General features: G+C 46.8%; 1 protein-coding gene across 4 annotated transcripts in view; it reads right to left on the bottom strand.

Moving 5' to 3' along the window:
• Positions 1 to 3,098: 3,098 nt before the first annotated feature.
• The window catches only part of UBE2L3 (ubiquitin conjugating enzyme E2 L3), a 55,510-nt gene continuing 40,279 nt past the window's right edge, over positions 3,099 to 18,329 (bottom strand). For all 4 annotated transcript variants that reach the window (XM_025933669.2, XM_086682352.1, XM_086682351.1 and 1 more), the window contains 2 exons: positions 11,113 to 11,299; positions 3,099 to 4,595 (listed from right to left, as the gene is read on the bottom strand). In XM_025933669.2, coding sequence (XP_025789454.1) covers positions 4,441 to 4,595; positions 11,113 to 11,299 — 342 coding nt within the window. In that variant the 3' untranslated portion in view covers positions 3,099 to 4,440. The remainder of the gene's footprint in view (positions 4,596 to 11,112; positions 11,300 to 18,329) is intronic.

Below are 18,329 nucleotides of genomic sequence, written 5' to 3'. Positions count from 1 at the left end.
CTTGAGGGAGGTTCTGCTATTTTGAGAAGAGGAGGCAGTTAGCTGTGTGGCTCTGAGGCTGAGGACAGAGGTATGGGTGGACAGGAGAGAGAGTTGGGATCTGCACAGCTAAAGCTGTGGAGTCACCCAGAGAGGGAGAGAGGGGTGATCAGAGATGAGGGCCCAGATCAGCCCTAGGGGCCATGAGGGTTTAACAGTGGAGAGGAGAGAGGCTGTGGCCAGGAGACAGAGGTCTACTTCACAAGGGGTGGGAAAGTGATAAGGCAGAAGGCTGCAGGCAGATCAGGCCCACTGTGGGGCTGGTCACTAGCACCCCACTGGGGAGATGGGGTATTCCTTATGTCAAACCTGCTGTGCACTGGGTGGCTTGGACAAGGGGTTTACTGTTCTCTACCCATCAGTCATGTATGGAAGGTCTGCTCTGGGCCAGGCAGGACTGGTGCTCAGATTGCCTAGCCTGTGTGGAGCTCACAGTCTGGCACATACATGGGCTTAGCTGGCTGGACTGCAGTGGGAGAGAGGGGGGAGGAACACAAAGTAGAGTGTGGGGCCAAAGGGGGGCTCCTAACCCAGCCAGGCCTGCTCAGAAAACGCTCTCTGGAGGAAGTGACTTTCTTCTTTGGGCCTTGGTTATGGGCCTCCATCCACCATTGGGCAGTCCTTTCCACTCTGATCCTCTGAGGCGTGTATGGTGTCCCCAGGAGCCCTCCTGCAAAAACATGTCCCAATCACCCAGGAAACAGCCATTTAGCAAGTACCACCTGAGCCAGGCCACCTTCAGCTCTGCTCCTCTGGTTGGTGCCACTGCCCCACACTGCGTGAGGGAGGCAGGGAGAAGAGGAAGAGCCAGTGCAAATGGGGCAGGAAGAACTAAGACCAGTCTGGCTTTGCCTTTGATGGGGTCAGGTGGCTGCCCTGCAGAGTGGGGCACAGAGATGCTACCAAATGAAGAGAGTAGGCTGAGAGGCTGACAGCCTGTGGATTGTGCAATGAGGAAGTCCTGGGGCTCTTGCCAGGGAAGCCTCAGGAGGCTGGCCAGGGGCTGACAGAAGCCAGGCTGCAGTGGGCACAGGAGTGATGAAGTAGATGCATATTTTGAGCTGAACAATTAATACAGGAGTGAGGAAGGCAAGAAAATGGTGGCTCCAGAGTTGAGGAAGTTGAGAGAAGGTCCTGTAGAGCTCTGGTTTTGGGAAAGGGGTGAGGACTGTGGCTGTGTCTGGGGTCCAAGAACCTGAGTGATGGAATGTAACAGGCTCTGGAGCCAAACTGTAAAAACACAGGCCACGTGTCCTTGCCCGTCACTGAACTTCGGTTTCTTCCTCTGTAAAAATAGGGATAATGGTGTCCATGGGGTTGTCTTAAGAGTCACAGAGGATAAAGTCTTAAGAGGCAGCAGAGTTGATCACCCTGTTGATGATCAAGGGAAAGGACTAGCTCCTTGCTTGCAGGTAAAATGACACTCCAGGAAGGTTCCTCCTGGACACCTGCAGATGTAGCTGACAGGGCAGGTCTGGTATCAGCTTGTGTCAAATTCCCAAGGGGACTTAGGAGGCCTTGGAGGCAAGTTTCTGGCTGGAATCATTCAAGGAAATGGCCTAGCCTCACCCTCAGGTACACCCTCATTTAGTTCAGTGAGGTTGAACAAGACAGCCACCCTCTAGGGGCCTCAGTCTGCTCCTCTGCTAAATGTACATAATACCACTCTCTTGGGACTGACAGATGAACTGAAGTGATGCATATACAGAGGCCACTGTCCCTTCCCCTGACACCCAATGGGTCCTTCCACAGGCCCCGATGGCCTGGATTTCAGCCTTTTCTGCTTCCCTCGTGGAAAGACCACACACCTGTGTGTGCCTCTTCTGGAAAAGCTGGGCATGGGGAGAGAGGAGCAGGCAGAAGAGCCTAGGTCCTGGCCACCCCTTCCCCATCTCCAAGAACACAGGCCCCTGGCTCTGCCCACCCCCAGTAAGGAAGAAACCCACAAAACCAAACCAGTGTCAGAGAGCATTTTTATTAAGGGCAGCAGAACGGGATCGCAGCATCTTAGAAAGCCTATTCTCTGCCGTTGGCAGGGAGCGGGAGGGAACCCGGCGCACTTGGAGGAACCCAGTGCTTGTGAATTCCTGAGTAGGCTCGGGTCAGTGGTGGCTGCTCGACAGCTCTCCCCTTCTCCAGAGGACCCAGCTGTTTGGTTGTGGAGCAGCCAGGGCTGTCCGCCAGCATGCTCAAAGCCTGCCCTGGGGACTGCCAGTCTGGAGGGGGGCAAGCTGCCCAGGCCTGAAGGAGGGACCATCCCCTGCCTTGCTCTCTGAAGGCCAGGCCTCTGACAGGGCAAACCATGGGGTGCCATGCCAGGGCTGAGAGTCCCTGAGGGGCTGCCAGCTTTGACAAAGGTATCCTCCTGAGCACAGACGTGAGAGGGCGACAGGCAGGCAAAGCTACGCTGGTAGAGATATGAAGCAATGGGACAGTTTCCAAGAATGGCAATATTTCTGGATTCAGAGAAGCAACGAGAACAAATGGTGGCTTATTTGGATAGCTTCTGACAGAATTTGGCATTTTATTAACAAATCTGTGTGTGAGTGAAATAAAGTCCATTATCACCTTTCTGCTAATGAAGAGACAGATGTGGAAACACTGGCCCGGTGCTCCTGCCTTCCTGGGCCCACAGGAGTCTCCAGAACCTGCCCTGGCGTACCTAGGACTGAAGAAGCCAAGTTCATTGCCACACTGCAGGGGCCATGCACCTGGACAACTAAACAACGTTCTGCTGCCTAACCTACCCATCACACCCACCTCTGCACAGGTAAAACCATCTTACAGGTCTGTAAGGCCCAGAAAGATCTCAAGTAAGAGAGCTAAAAACAGAAAGCCAGGTTTCTTTATCTTCCCCACAGGATCTAGTCCCTCCCCCCCCCGCCCCCCGCCACCCAAGAGCCAAGAAGGGCAGCCACCAGTGGCAAAAGAGGAGTTGGTGACACACGGTGTTTAGACCATCAGCTTCCTCTGGGTGTCAGTGACAGGTATTCTCTATTTCAGGGGCAGTCCCACTTGCTTTGAAAAGACATTAACATTCAAATCCTTACAAGTTCATCTGATGATAAATTCTAAGGTCAATTTTTATTTCTACAAAAAAAGGCAGTCAAAACAATATAAAACACATGTAAAGGATATTATTGAGTGAGCTTCAAGTGGAGCTTGACTCTGCAAAGGCTGTGAGTCCAGAGGGAGGGGGAAGGCCGTCTTGTTCCTGGGCTGGCCGGCTGCTCCGAAGAAAGGGGCCAGCAGGGTGCCAGCAACCCCACACTGGTGCTGGCTACAGCCGAGTCCCGCCAACTCCAGCCAATTCCAACCCCGCAAAGGGTCAAACTGTGCCAAGGGAGGGTCGCAGTGGGGCTGCGCTGCACTGAGGAGCTGGGAGAGGGAGCTCCGTGGCACATTCAGATGGAGCTCGGTGACAGGTGAGCGTGGAATTTCACATGGACATTCTGGCTTTGGCGTTGTTGCCTGCACTGACACATCTTCTACAATGGCTGCAGGGAGGAGTGTCAACCTTTGGCTTCAGGAGCCTCTCTGGCGAGAAATTCCTCACACAAGTGCCAGCTCACACAAGTGCCAGCATCTTCTGGTGGGCAGGCCCTCCCCTGGGGTCACCACAGACATGGGTTACCCCAATCAGGCCAGGCCAAAGTTCAATCACGCACACAGACATCAGGGTTTGCCCATTTAATCAACGTTATTGTGGTAACACCAGCCGGATTTTTACATAAGAACTGGGCCTCCCTTTTCACGGAATTTTTTTTTTTGGGGGGTGATGAGGGGGAGGTGGTGGGGTGGTGAGTGGTAATTTGCTTGTTTTAAAAATTTTTTTAAAGGATGTTATAAATTGGGGCCAGGAGAATTTGAACCAACTCCCACACAGGGCAGTGCAACGTGGGAGTAGAGAAGCCACCAGAATCATCAGGAGTGGTCTCTTCTCTTTGCAGAGGAGATGGGCCTGAGTCTGGGGAAATGAATGAGTGAAAAATAAACCGAATGCAAGAAGGTGGGAGTTGCAGGGGCAGGGGAAGAAAGGGAACTGCAACCTTTTTTTTTTTTTTTTCCTTTTTTTTTTCCTTAACCTTAAGGGCTAAATGTAAATTGAAAATTTTGGATCAATTTGGACAAGAAAAGAAATACCATTCTTTTAAAGTAGATTGAAGCAGTGATTTTTAAAACAAAGAAAGCAGAACTAGAACATCTTAAATTTTTAATCCTTTCTTTACAGGTTACCTAGACCACTTTTGATTAAGAAAACTGTAGAAAGTTAGTAACTGCCACAAGCAAACGCCAGGCGGCGGAACGTGTCAATTTTCCACAGAGTCCTGCTTTGCGGGGTGTCTGAATGCGCTGCTCGGGATCTCCGCTCACACTCGCTGGAATCAGTCGCGGCAGAGTTTAGTCCACAGGTCGTTTCTCCCCATATTTCTTTGTAAACTCTTCAGCGTTCTTACAGAATTTTTTACGGTCCTTAGAGTATTCTTCAGCTAGGTCAGCCCGAAGTGGGTGCTCGGGCTGGGGGTCGTTCACCAGTGCTATGAGGGACTGGATTACTGCCAAGAAAAGGACCAGGCACCGCTGGTTAGAACAGTCTCAGAAAGGGCAAAACTTTGACTGCAACACTGATTTACATCGATGTGCTTTTACGAGAAAGCAGCCTCCCGTTTATCCAAAATTCTAACCACCAGGGCGCAACCCATCTTTTCTCTGTAGCTGGGAGAAGGTGTTGAGCCACAAGCAGCTAATACAACAGCAGTTAACTGGTCAGATGACACCTCCACCTCTCCAGGAACCTTCCTGAACTGACACCCTGGGGAGCCAGTCACCCTCTCCCTGCTTCTCCCAAACTGCGGAGCTCTCAGGCCTAGCAAGAACACCTCCTCACATGCACATACACATACTCGCACGCACGAGTGGAGTTTCTCCAGGGTAGGGATTGGGTGACGTGTCCCTCACTACAATCGGTTCAGGGGAGTTTCCATAAAAGTGTACTGAGAAAGCATGGCAATGAAGGGTGCATGACAGGTCTGCACAATGTAAATACATAATGAGCCCATCCTGGAAGACCACTAGGAGCTTCTGAAGCAGCTGAGAAAGGTTCACTTGACACCCGAACTGCTGGAAGGCAGGTAACCTTCAGCACTGTTATGCTCTCAATCCCACAGCTCAGGGTGGGTTCCACATGCTTTCCCAAAGTACAGTAAATCCTAGATGTACTGGAAGGCTAGCCCTGGGATGGAAGGGCCACCAGGGAACAGAAGATGGGAAAGAGACATCAAGGGGGAAGCACGGAAGGCTCAGGAACCCCAAGCCTCCTCACCTCAGAAGTGGGGTGCATGCAGCCACTTTGCCTTCTCCCACATGCTTCTCCTCACCCCGCCCTGATTAGGACTGGCACCCCCAGAGTTCCACGTTTCTTCCCACTGTCATGTTCCTAGCAAAAAAGGCATCTCTTCTCTGGATTACCGAAGCCATGGATTCCTTTCCTGGGAGCCATGTTCTTCACCCTAGCATTACAAGTTATGGATTACCTGCTACCACTGGCTGGGTCAGGTACAAAGACATAACCAGCCAATAGGTCCACTCTGAGTGGGGGGAACAGCACAAAGTACTCCTGGCCAGGCATCCAAATACCACCTGCCCTCACCTCTGTCTATTAGTGTTACCAAGTGAGACAGGGCAATTGAGGGTTCCTGTGACCATGGTGGGCACAGGCGAGGCCGACAGGGTCCAGGCTGAGTATGGAGGAGGTGGGCAGAAAGGGTGGACTGGGGAGATCAAGCAGGAATGAAAGGCCTGGAAACAGCTCTGTAGGTTAGGGCAGTTTCTCCCTATCTCCACACCACCTTCAGGGGCAGGCATTATCACCTCCCACCTGTAAATATCTCTTAAGAGAAAGCAGGCTCTGGAAGTATATTTCTATCTGTGTATTTAAGATTTACCCTTTCTATATTTTATTCTTGTGTAACAGCAGAAACAATGATAAAGGTATTTTGTTCCTATTTCCCCAACTTCAACCATTGGTATTCCACTATTTGCCGTGTTTCCACATATAACCTAAGTGACTACTTATCTAATATATTTCTCTAAATCACATTTAAAAATAAAAATATTTATATTTTATAAAGGAAAAGTAAATGTTAGTAACTCCAATGGAAAATCACTTTCACTCACCATAAACAGAAGGCATGCATCAACAAACATTAAAATAAGCACCTAAGGCTCCCTCCTGTCCAGCCAGGGGAAGCAAGCACATGGACAAACCCTCTTCCTGAGGACATCTTTCACAGCTTCTCCCAGATGCTACCCCAGCTTGCAGGCCAGGCCCTAATTTAGCAAGCTCCCAGATTTCTCCACCCCATGCTCAGCTGTGAGACTGCTCCATAGACTTCCCCATACTCTTTTGCTGCTCTTGACTTCAGGCTAGAAACCTGAACCACATCTGACTCACTGTGTCAACAAGGTGGCTTCCCGTCTTCTTCCATGATCAGAAACAGTTCTGTAGCAGAACTGATGCTTCATTAGCATTTCAGGAACCTCAGAGGGTTCTTGCCTGGATAAGTACTTTGTGGGAGGTACTGATGAGTTTTCAAGTTTTCCTGTTCACCCTCTGTGATGGATACTCAGGCTCTCTGCTGTTCACTAGCCCATCTTTTTTTTTTTTTTTTTAATGTTTATTTATTTTTGAGACAGAGAGAGACACAGCATGAGCAGGGAAGGGGCAGAGAGAGAGGGAGACACAGAATGTGAAGCAGGCTCCAGGCTCTGAGCCGTCAGCACAAAGACCGATGCAGGGCTCGAACTCACGAATTGTGAGATCATGACCTGAGCCGAAGTCGGACGCTTAACTGACTGAGCCACCCAGGCACCCCAACTAGCCCATCTTAATACCTAATCTATTGGTATAAAAACCATTTTGTTAACTATTAAGGCTATTTTTTCTTTTTCTTTCTTTTTTTTTTTTTTTAAGTTTATTTATTTATTTTGAGAGAGCAAGCGAGCAGAAGCAGGGGAGGGGCAGAATCCCAAGCAGACTCCACACCATCAGCGCAGGACTTGATGCAGGGCTTAAACCCACAGACTGTGGGATCATGACCTGAGCCAAGATCAAGAGTCGGATGCTTAACCAACTGTGCCACCCAGGCACCCCAAGACTGTTTTTTCAAAAGATGACTAATTTGTAAGATTTCTGTATCTATTTAATTCTTGTCTGGGAACTTGCTTTTGCTTATTTGATCAAGTCAAAATATTTTCCAATTTTTTTTACTTGTTCTGATGAGTATTTCATTCTTTCTCTGTTTCTCTGGGTGCATTTCTGGCTCCTTGGCTAAACTGTAATAAAGTCTAGCTGAGCTTAGCTTGCTTTGATAGTAAGGAAACTGACAGCTACAACAGATTTTCAAACTACAACTGTGGCCCCATCCCAGCATTTTTCATACATAAAACAGCACATTCATTGTATTTTACAAGTGGTCTAGCCCTATTTTTTTTTTTTTTTTTTAAATCTCTTCTTTGACCCAAATGCTCCTCAGGAGTATTTTTTTCTCCTCCAAAATGTAGGGGCTAAAGAACAAAATCAAATTTTACCTCCCACTCTCAATGTATACAGTCAGAGAATAAAGGCTATAAAATTTCCTTGTTTTTGTTCTTAGTTTCTTTGTAATGGGGAATGTAAACAATATCCATGACATTTCCCCCCCCCCCCTTTTCATGGAGATCCGGGGGCTCCATTCTCAGAGTAAAATGTGAATGGTACATTCCCCCATCCCTAAAGGCTGTCTGATGCCTTCCACAAAATGTACTACAAAATCTAATTAATCTTACACTGTTTATTATATTTACTGAGTCCTCTTTCTAAATTTTATCCACTTGATTTAAGATAATAATGCAGGGGGAACTGAAACATTCAATTAAGGAATTATTTTTCTCTTTATATATTTCTGTCACTATTGTTTGGTACACACAGAATCCATATTATGCTGGCTTTGTTACAGACTCCAATTTATATGGCAAATCTTATTCAACTACCACATTAAGCCCTTGCTCTACTGCTAAGATATCTACTAGAACCAGATACACTGCTATGCAAAACTTTGTTTTCACATTCCTTTTTTCTGGTATTTTTATTGTCAACATCTACTACCTCTCTGTTTGATACAGTTTTGCTTTGTTTCTTGACTTTTCTCCTGCTACTTTTGCTCAATTTTTAAAAATGTTTATTTATTTTTAGAAGAGACAGGGTGGAAGTGGGGAAGGGGCAGAGAGAGAGAAACACAATCCAAAGCAGGCTCCAGGCTCCGAGCTGTCAGCACAGAGCCCGACACGGAGCTGGAACTCATGAAACTGCGAGTTCATGACCTGAGCTGAAGTCAGACACTTAACCAACTGAACCACTCAGGCACCTCATACTTTTGCTCAATTTTTAATGCTTCTCTACTTTCTAATTAAAAATCAAGGGGCACCTGGGTGGCTCAGCTGTTTGAGCATCCAATTTCGGCTCAGGTTATGATCTCAAGGTTCGTGAGTTCAAGGCCCACGATTTTCTGTCTCCCTCTCTCTCTCTCTGCCCCTCCCCTGCTCATGCTCTCTCTCTCAAAAATATACAAACATTAAAAAAAAATCTTAAAAGTATACAAATTAAGTTGTTTTCAGCAGATAACACAAAACCGTGTAATACCACTACTATTTCATTCCAGAACATATTCATCATTCCAAAAACACCCACTCTTATAAAGAGTCACTTCCTAATCCCCTCATCCCACCCCTGACAAACACTAATCTATGTTCTATCTCTAGATTTGCCTATTCTGGACATTCCAGGTACAGCTGATTCTAGTTTTTTTGTTTTTTTGGGTGTTTTGGGTTTTTTTTTTTTTGTTTTTTTTTTTTTGCAGTAGTTATGTACTGTAAAGTTGCTGTGAATGCTGAATTACAGAGATACTCAGCCATGAGTTACCTCAGGGATGACCAGCTACAGAACCATCCAGCTGAGCCCAGCCAATCTACAGAATGAGAAATACCAAATTGCTGTTATTTTAAGTCATGAAGTTTTAAGGTGGTTTGTAACATAATAATAGATAGCAGAAACAAGGAAGCATATCAGCAAGTGCCAGGGACAACATGCCTGATGTATGTGAGGACAAGCTACAGAACGATTTTCCAGAAAGAAACCCTAACTGTCCCAAATAACAAAATAGCAAGTCTGCCCATCACTTCACACACAATAGTACCCTGTACCAAAATTTTTATCTTAAAAAGCCTGCCGGCAAGGGCGCCTGGGTGGCTCAGTCAGCTGAGCATCCGACTTCGGCTCAGGTCCTGATCTCACAGTTTGTGGGTTCGAGCCCCGCATCAGGCTCTGTACTGAAAGCTTGCTCAGAGCCTGCAGCCTGCTTCAGATTCTGTGTCTCCTTCTCTCTCTCTGCCCCTCCCCCACTCATGCTGTGTCTGTCTCTCAAAAATAAACAAATGTTAAAAAAAAAAAAAAAAAAATTTTTAAAAAAGCCCACCGGCAAGTACCAAAAGAACGAAAAGCCTATCTCAGGTATCTGACAGGTATCTAATTTAGGGGTGGAGGGGAGCCCAGCATTTTGGCTATGCGCCTACATCTGCCCATCCTGAGCAGCTAGTCCCTGAAGAGGTGTGGAGCACTTTTACTTGTGTTTGTATCTCCTACAAGCCTCAATGCCCCTGGTCCCACTCCATTTCTCAGGTAAGGGAGGAGATCTTATAACTTTGAGGCCTGGCAGTTTTAGCTGTGGCGCAACCAGGCCTGGAAGGGCTTTCCCTCCCAGGGCATGGTGTTAGATACACACAACTTGGGCTCCTGAAGTTGTGTGAGAGGCTGACAAGGCATTCCAGAACAAATGCAGCTACAGCCTTCCAACACAGAGCTAGGAATTTGTATAGAAAAACAAAAACAAAAACCAAGTATGTGCACTTAAGAACAACTTCATCAGCTTTTATAAACATCACGTCATCCATGATCGAAAGTCACGTCCACTGGAGATCTCTCTACCCAGACTCAACATTTAGACCCATTCCTTTCTACTACTGAGCTGTGAAAGCCTGATGGACACCTTTCATGATGATTATTTCAAACAAGAGAGGCTCAACTTCCCATGCAAAAGGATTTCAACTCCATCTTCCAGGGGTTCCAATGAAAAATTACTATAACAGTCTGAAAAACCATCTGAGGCCTTCCACCCTCATTCACTCCCTTTAAGCTGAAAAGACCGTATAGTGGTTCAGGTGGCTACGTACCAACAATATGAGAAAGTTCTGAAGAAAGTTCAAAAGAAAGTTCTGAAGTTAAGAAATAAAAACTAGACACAGTCCATAACAAAATCTAGATACTTCCAAGGGACAAGAGGAAGGCCAACCATAATAATGAATCAAGTACCTTTCCCAGAAAAATTAGCACATGTATGTTCATACAGAAGTACCTGGACACATGGCCACATTCAATTGCAAGGAATTCCAGGTCCACTAAAGCCAACTTTGTGCTTTTATCTGGGCACACAGCCCTTGACCATGCCCCTTCCCCCCAGCACCACCCACTCTGAGCCATTGGCATTGTGCTGTCTGCCAGGTAGCTTTGATTTGCACCCTTCTTTTAGCCTGGCAGGGCCTCTTCAACCTCCCTCCCTCCTTCAAGTCTGAGTTCATGTGCTAACTGCTGTATGAGGTTACCTTAAACACCATTCGCCCTTTCCCACTCAAAGCAGCCCCACAATCCTTCATGAAAACTTCCAGAGACAGTACCTACACCCCCTAACTGCACAGGCAGCAAATGCTGGGCTGGTCTATTTACATGTGTCCCCACTGGTCTGCGAGCACAGGAGGGCCTCCTCAAATACCTGTGCAGGTCAATGGTTTGACTGAGATGTGCCCTGCCCATGAGGAATGGCGGGAACCTCAGCAGCACTTGTGCATGCACTGGAGTTGGGTCAGGTAAGATTTCTCTGGAATCTGTGAAACATGGCATTAGAAAGGACTGAGGGGCCCCTGCCCCACAACAGCATCCCCAGAAGAGCACCACCTGAGAAAGACACAAGAAGCATGCCTTACCTTGGTCGGTTTTGGTTGCTGGCTTCCAGTTTTCAGCACTAATTACCGGCAGACAGACCTGCCCCTTTTCATCGATGTTCGGGTGATAGATCTTTGTTTTAAATGTGATCTTCGGTGGTTTGAATGGGTACTCTGCTGGGAAGTTGATTTCGATTCTGAAGGCCCCCTTATCATATGGAGGGTTGTCCTGCAGGGAATGAGAAAAAATCAAAATGAACACGCTACAGTTCAAACCCCTGTAGCTGAGACAGGACTGTCCTGTTTACTTGAAAAATTAACTTATTTCAAATAGTATGCCAACTGAAGCCTTGTCACCTTCAGGGCAACCATCAATCAGTGTTTCCGGAGCGGATGTCCGCAAAGCTGCATAAAGGTCTGCAACTGGCCGTGTGGTCTCTTTCTCTTTGTATCCTTAATAGACTTTGTTTGTTTGAGTAGGTTTAGGTTTACAGCAAAACTGAGAGGGAAGTACAGGTATCCCCCACTTTCCAGAAGTTTGAGTGACGCCTCTTTGCTTTCTTGAAAGACCTATGTTAGTACCTGTTTTGCTAGCCAACAGACAGAAATCTGAAGAGGATTTTCACTTTTACCAAAAAAGGCAAAAAATGAAAATAGCATTCAGCATCTGTTTTGCAGCAATCATTTATAGAGAGCACTGCACCTGGAGCAGCCAGAGTGGTGGCGCCGACAAGTGCCTTCTTCAGGAACTGCACTCAGCATCTCAGAGTCAAGCCGTCAGAGCTTTGAACTGTATCTGTAAACATCTGTGCTTTACCTTGACTTCTTTTGTCTATCTGTTAGCAAGACGTGTCCCTAAGGTATCAGACAAGCCTGAGAGGTTAATTTTGGGGTCTGGAAACACTAACAATTTTTTCCATATAAATTAATAGTAACTAAATGCTTCTTTGCTTTACACCATTTTGGCTTATAAAAGGTCTCCTAGGAATGCTCCAGTTGTGTGTGTTTGTGAGTGTGTGTGTTTTAAGACTTATTTTTAAGTAATCTCTACACCCAACATGGGGCTTGAACTCACAACCTTGAGGTCAAGGGTTGCATGCTCCACCAAATGAGCCAGCTGGGTGCCCCAGAATGCTCCCGATAGCAGGGGAAAGCTGTACTGAATTCCTATATGTCCCCTCCTCCACTATCAACATCCCCCATAGAGTGGTTACAATCGATGAACCTACACTGACAGCTCATTGTTATCCATAGTCCAGTTATACTAAGGTTAATCTTGGTATGCATTTTGTTGGTTTGGTATGGTATCATACATTATAGATGGAATCATTCAGGTTAGCATATTTCATTTAGTTATATTCATTTAAGGTTTTGCCATGTTTTTTCATGGCACGATAGCTCATTCTTCTTAGCACTAAATATTTTGTTTTCTGGATTTATCACCACTTACTCCATTCATCCACTGAGGGACATCTTGGTTGCTTCCAAGTTTAGCAATTATGAATAAAGGTGCTATACACACCTGTGTGTCAGTTTTTGTGTGGATATGCATTCCTAACTCCTTTGGGTAAACACTGAGCAGCATGATTCCTAGATTGTAGGTTAAGACTATGTTTAGTTTTGTTAAAAAGCACCAGTCAGGGTGCCTGGGTGGCTCAGTCGGTTAAGCAACCAACTCTTGATTTTGGCTCAGGTCATGGGATGGAGTCTTCCAGCAGGCTCCGTGCTGGGCATGGAGCCTGCTTGAGATATACTCTCATTCTCTCATTCTCTCTCCCTCCCTCCCTCCCTCCCCCTCTGCCCACTTGTGCTCTCATTCTCTCTCATAAACTAAACATTTACATTTTTTAATAGTTATTTATTTTTGAGAGAGAGAGACAGACAGACAGACAGACAAAGCATGAGCGGGGGAGGGGCAGAGAGAGAGGGAGACACAGAATCTGAAGCAGGTTCCAGGCTCTGAGCTTTCTGCACAGAGCCTGACACCGGGCTTGAACCCACGAACCTTGAGTGAGATCATGACCTGAGCCGAAGTTGGACACTTAACTGACTTAACCACCCAGGTGTCTCCAAACTAAACATTTAAAAAAAAATCACCAACTGGGGTGCCTGAGTGGCTCAGTCAGTTAAGCGTCCAACTTTGGCTTAGGTCATGATCCTGAGGTTTGTGGGTTTGAGCCATGTATCAGGCTCTGTGCTGATAGCTCAGAGCCTGGAGCCTGCTTCAGATTCTGTGTCTCCCTCTCTCTCAGCCTCTCTCCTACTCACACTTTCTCTTTCATAAAAAAAAATAATAATAAACATTAAAAAAACAATCTCCAACTGTCTTCCAAAGCGGCTGCACTATTTTATATTCCCACCAGCAACAAATGAAAGCCACCAAGACATCCTCCCCAGCATTTGTTAGTGTTAGTGTTTTAGACTTTTGCCATTCTAATAGGTGTGTATGGTATCATGTTACTTTAGTTTGCAATTCCCTAATGACAATATGATGTTGACTATCTTTTCATATGCTTATTGTTATCTATATATCTTCTTTGGTGAGGTATCTTTTTGCCCATTTGAAAATCAGACTCTTATTATAGAGTTTTAACAATTTTTTGTATATTTTCGGATAGCAGCCCTTTATCAGATATGTCTTTTGCAAATATCTTTTTTGAAAATATGAAGTCACACACAATATGAACATATAACAACCCAACCAAGACCACACTGAGTGCTAACGGTTCAAAGAGGTGGCGGAACTCCAGCTGAACTCTGGGGAACAGAGCTTGCCCCTAGTTGCTATCCACACATGGCCAGAACCATGCCCCACATCCTTGTCCCTAGGACAGCTCAAAGATCTAGACTTCAGGACACCTCAAAGATCTAGACTTCAGGGCCTGGATGCCCTGATGGGCCCAGGAGCCTCTGAGAGATGCCCCAAGAAAAAGAGCCCCAGACTCTTCCCACCCTCCCTCTACCTCCAGGGTTGAGCAAACCCTTCATCTACTGCCTTTTCCCAATACTCTGGCTCTCCTGCGTGCCATCCAGGTGTGCCATGTCACACCCAACCCAAAGAAAGCTAAGCTTCACAGAGCGCCCAGGAATGCTATTGGCAGCGCCCCCCCCCCCCAAGCCCCAAACCATCTGGGCATCCTCCAGCAAAACATGGCTCCTCTGCTGGGAAGCAAGGCTGGCTTGCACCAGGTCTCTATACTGCCCTGTGTTCTAATCCTGCCCAAGGAAGGGAGGCATGGGGCAGGGGCTTTGGAGGACAGGTAAAGTTGGGGAAGGCTGAGGGGCGAGAGAAGACTTCCAGACAGATATGACTAAAGACTATGATGGTGGGGCCTGGAAGGGGCAGTCTGGGGAAGACAAGAGGCTGGGAGCAGACAGTGTGGCCAAGGGGTTACACAGGGTCTTCCTAAGGAAAGCCTGGGGCCACGTTTAGGGCTCCGAACTCCCCCTGAACAGCGGGATATACTCTCAGATTAACCTGTGGGGAAGCTTGTAAGGAAGTTGGAGACTCAGGGTCAGGAAGAAAGTGGAGATGCTAACTAACAGTCTGGGTTGTATGCCTGTGTGAGGAGACTGACCTGCACACACCTGGGAAAGGATGTTAGGAGAAGACACGATTGGGAAATCATTTTTATCCTAACAAATCCTTCCCTAATCCCTTCTTCATGAACACAGATTTTTCTAGAACACTGTCCAGAAGTTAAAGTGGTAGCAGACCCCTCCCAGACCTTGCCCTGTCTGCCCACCCTGAGTCACTACCTAGGACAGAGAGCTCAACTCACTGTTACAAATATACACATTTGTACAAATTACAAATGGAAGGAACTCAGAGAATACTGCTTTTGTTTTTTAGGAGAGATTTAAATTTTCTAAGTAAAAATCATGTTCGCTTATACTGCTTGAGCAAAGTGAAAAGAGCTTTCCTTTATAACTTTTGTTTGGCCTGTGATTTCTGCCAGATTTATTCATTCACTGCCCCAGACTAGTCACCAGCCTTGTGCCTTGCCTTGTGCTGGGCGCCGTGCTAGGAGCTGAGAGGCAAGAGATAGCTGGTCCCAGTTAGCAGTATTAACCTCGGTTCTACCTCCTCCTTGCTGGATAAGCCTGGGACATTCTTGAACATCTGTAAAATGGGAGTGTAACAGCAGTCTGCACTGATGATGAAGTATGAGCACATACAGTCCAATGAGTCTGGCACCTGGGAAAAAGCTCAAGAAAAGCAGCTCTCTTGCTACCAGAAGCAGGACAGGCTGAGCCTCTCACCACAACCCAGGGAGTGTGGCTAAGCTCACCTTAACTTCTCTGAGACTCTGTCCTTGTCTGGAGCTCTGGGGAGGACCAAAGGAGTGGCTCGAATGTGTGCTGACACACAGACTGTCCACTGGTCCCAGGGACTTTCGCTGAAGGTGTGCAAAAATTAAAACACAGAAGAAGCATATACCTTCCAGATAAAGGCCTAAAGCCCCACAACTTTTGACATTTCAGACCTAAACTTATTATGCATGACCCTAATGTTTTTCTGTCATTCCCACCTTTATGCATGCCTTGCACTCCCTTCAGCTCACATTGCTGTGTCAAGGAAAGTTTTTAGATGTAAAATTAATTTCTTCCGATAATTTTTTTCTTCTGACAATTTTAACATGTCATAAATTACTGCACAGATTTTTTTTTTTTTTCAACGTTTTTTAATTTATTTTTGGGACAGAGAGAGACAGAGCATGAACGGGGGAGGGTCAGAGAGAGGGAGACACAGAATCGGAAGCAGGCTCCAGGCTCCGAGCCATCAGCCCAGAGCCTGACGCGGGGCTCGAACTCATGGACAGCGAGATCGTGACCTGGCTGAAGTCGGACGCTTAACCGACTGCGCCACCCAGGCGCCCCACTGCACAGATTTTAAATTTTACTCTCTCTCCTGAAGATGCTATAGGTGATAAGCCAAACATGTATCCACTCTCCCTTTACATAAGTATATTTTATCAACAGTATGGTTGAGAAAAAAGGAAAAAGAAAAATAACTTTGGTATCGCTTTCGTGCTAAGAATCCCCTTTTCTGGGTCATCTGGATGGCTCAGTCAGTTGAGCGTTCAACTTTAGCTGAGGTCATGATCTTGGGGGCTCTGCGCTGACAGTGCAGAGCCTGCTTAGGAATTCATTCATTCATTCATTTTTTCTCTCCCCCTCTCTGTCTCTCTTCTCTCTACCCCTCCCCCACTCATGCTCCCTGTCTGTCTCGAAATAAACTTTAAAAAAAAAAACCTTTTCTGCATTTGCTTCTAGTCATTACACACATGCATGTAAATAAGATTCGACCACTCTTTACCAAAGACTTACTACATGCTAGCTGTTTTTCTGTCTTATCTCCAATTCACTTCCCCCAACAGCACCCTCAGGCAGACGCTGTCATCACCCACATCTGGAAACTTAACAAGTGAGGTGGAAGTTGAGTAATCAGCCTAAGACCCTAAACTCACCCTTCCTCTCCTGCAACACAACTTGCTGCATGTGCAGGCATACCTCTGGGCCCATCCTCGTCACCTCTGTGGGGCCTGCGGGCAAGAGGCACTGATGAGAATGTGCTGATGCTCATGTGGCTTGCTGTATCATGAGTCACAAATTGTCCTCTGTCCCTGTACAAGAAGTCTTTTGTCTCCTGCCAGCGTCCAATAAGCCGTGGCAGGCTACCTTGTTAGCTTGCAAGTAGGGTAAAAACTTCAGATCCTTCACAGTTCTCGACATCAACTTTGTAAGGCACAAAGTCATTCTGTGGCAACTAAGACCAAGAGGAAGCTCCTCCACACATGGCATCAGACCATCTGGGGCCGTTTACCCATGTGTCCTACTCCTAACCCTGTGGCCAAACCTAATCTTTCCTTTCCAGGGCAACCCTTCAAGAATCTCAAGACCCCATTGCACGTCTTCCCTTTCTTGAATGTTGACCCTGATTCCTTCAGTTTCCCCACAGAAGTCACAGTTTGTGTCGCTGCTGTGACTGCGTTCTCTGTGATGCAATAAGGACACCACACAGCTCTCTCGCAGCCACAGAGGAAGTCAGTCCAATCCTCCCACTCCCTGACGTACGTGGACTGCTGCCACATGGTGTGTCCCCACAGCATGTACACAGCTAACTGTCTGACACCACATGCAGGACTCATGGCTGACTTGATGCGCACAGGTGGATCCTGGTTTAGAGCTAACGAACATGCTGTCCCTTCTTCACTCCAGGATGAACTAAAGGCTCTGTGTATCGCATCCACTTCTGTCCATTTTGGTGACGACCCCTCAGTCGCATCCCATCCTTTCCCCATGCCTCACCCAGCAAGCTAACAAAGCCCGAGATTCACAATGATGCCAAGCCCAGACCTGACCTGCTGGCTACCCGCCCCCCAGAGTTGAGCTGAGCTGTGCTGTTAAAGGGGAGCTTTCTATGCTCTCATGCCTTCAGGGTCTACTCTAGAATCTTGTCAGTTGGGGCTCCTGGGTGGCTCAGTTAAGCGTCCATCTTTGGCTCAGGTCATGATCTCATGGTTCATGGGTTGGAGCCCTGCATTGGGCTCTATGCTGACAGCTCAGAGCCTGGAGCTTGGTTTGGATTCTGTGTCCACCCCCAGCCCACCCACTCTCTCTGTCCCTCCCCTGCTCATCCTCTCTCTCTCTCTCAAGAATAAATAATTAAAAAAAATGTTTAGAGTCCTCTCAAAAGCTGAGATAAGCTCATGGGTCTTCTGAACACAGACGATGTCTTTTTACCCTTTGTAAACTGTCAAGTATTTATTCTTTTGTAGCTATTCTGAAAATAAGCTTCCTGATTGCCTGAATCACAAAATCTGCTCAATTAGTAGGCTGATTTTGCACCAATGTTGCTTTCTGAATGAGTTATTTGTACCATTTCCAACAATTTGGTTCACAGGGTTTTTCACACTATAGTTGTCAATGAAGACCCCACACTACAGAATTCCATCATACTGAAAGTATAGTGGAAGTAATCTTAGAACTGGTTTTCCAATCTCTCATGACCAAACTACCCTATGAATTATAACTAAATTTAAAAATCATGCTCAGTGGGGCACCTGGGTGGCTCAGTCAGTTAAGCATCCAACTTTGGCTCAGGTCATGGTATCGCCATCCGTGAGTTCGAGCCCTGCGTCGGGATCTGTGCTGAGAGCTCGGAGCCTGGAGCCTGCTTCAGATTCTGTGTCTCCTTCTCTCTCTGCCCCTCCCCCACTCTCACTCTGTCTCTCTCCCTCTCTCAAAAATAAATA

This window comes from Puma concolor, chromosome D3 (genome assembly GCF_028749965.1).
Source record: "Puma concolor isolate L17-30 chromosome D3, mPumCon1.1.hap2, whole genome shotgun sequence".
Classification (NCBI taxonomy): Eukaryota; Metazoa; Chordata; class Mammalia; order Carnivora; family Felidae; genus Puma; species Puma concolor.
The sequence above is the reverse complement of the archived record's forward strand: the minus strand, read 5'-3'. Positions and strand labels throughout refer to the sequence as shown.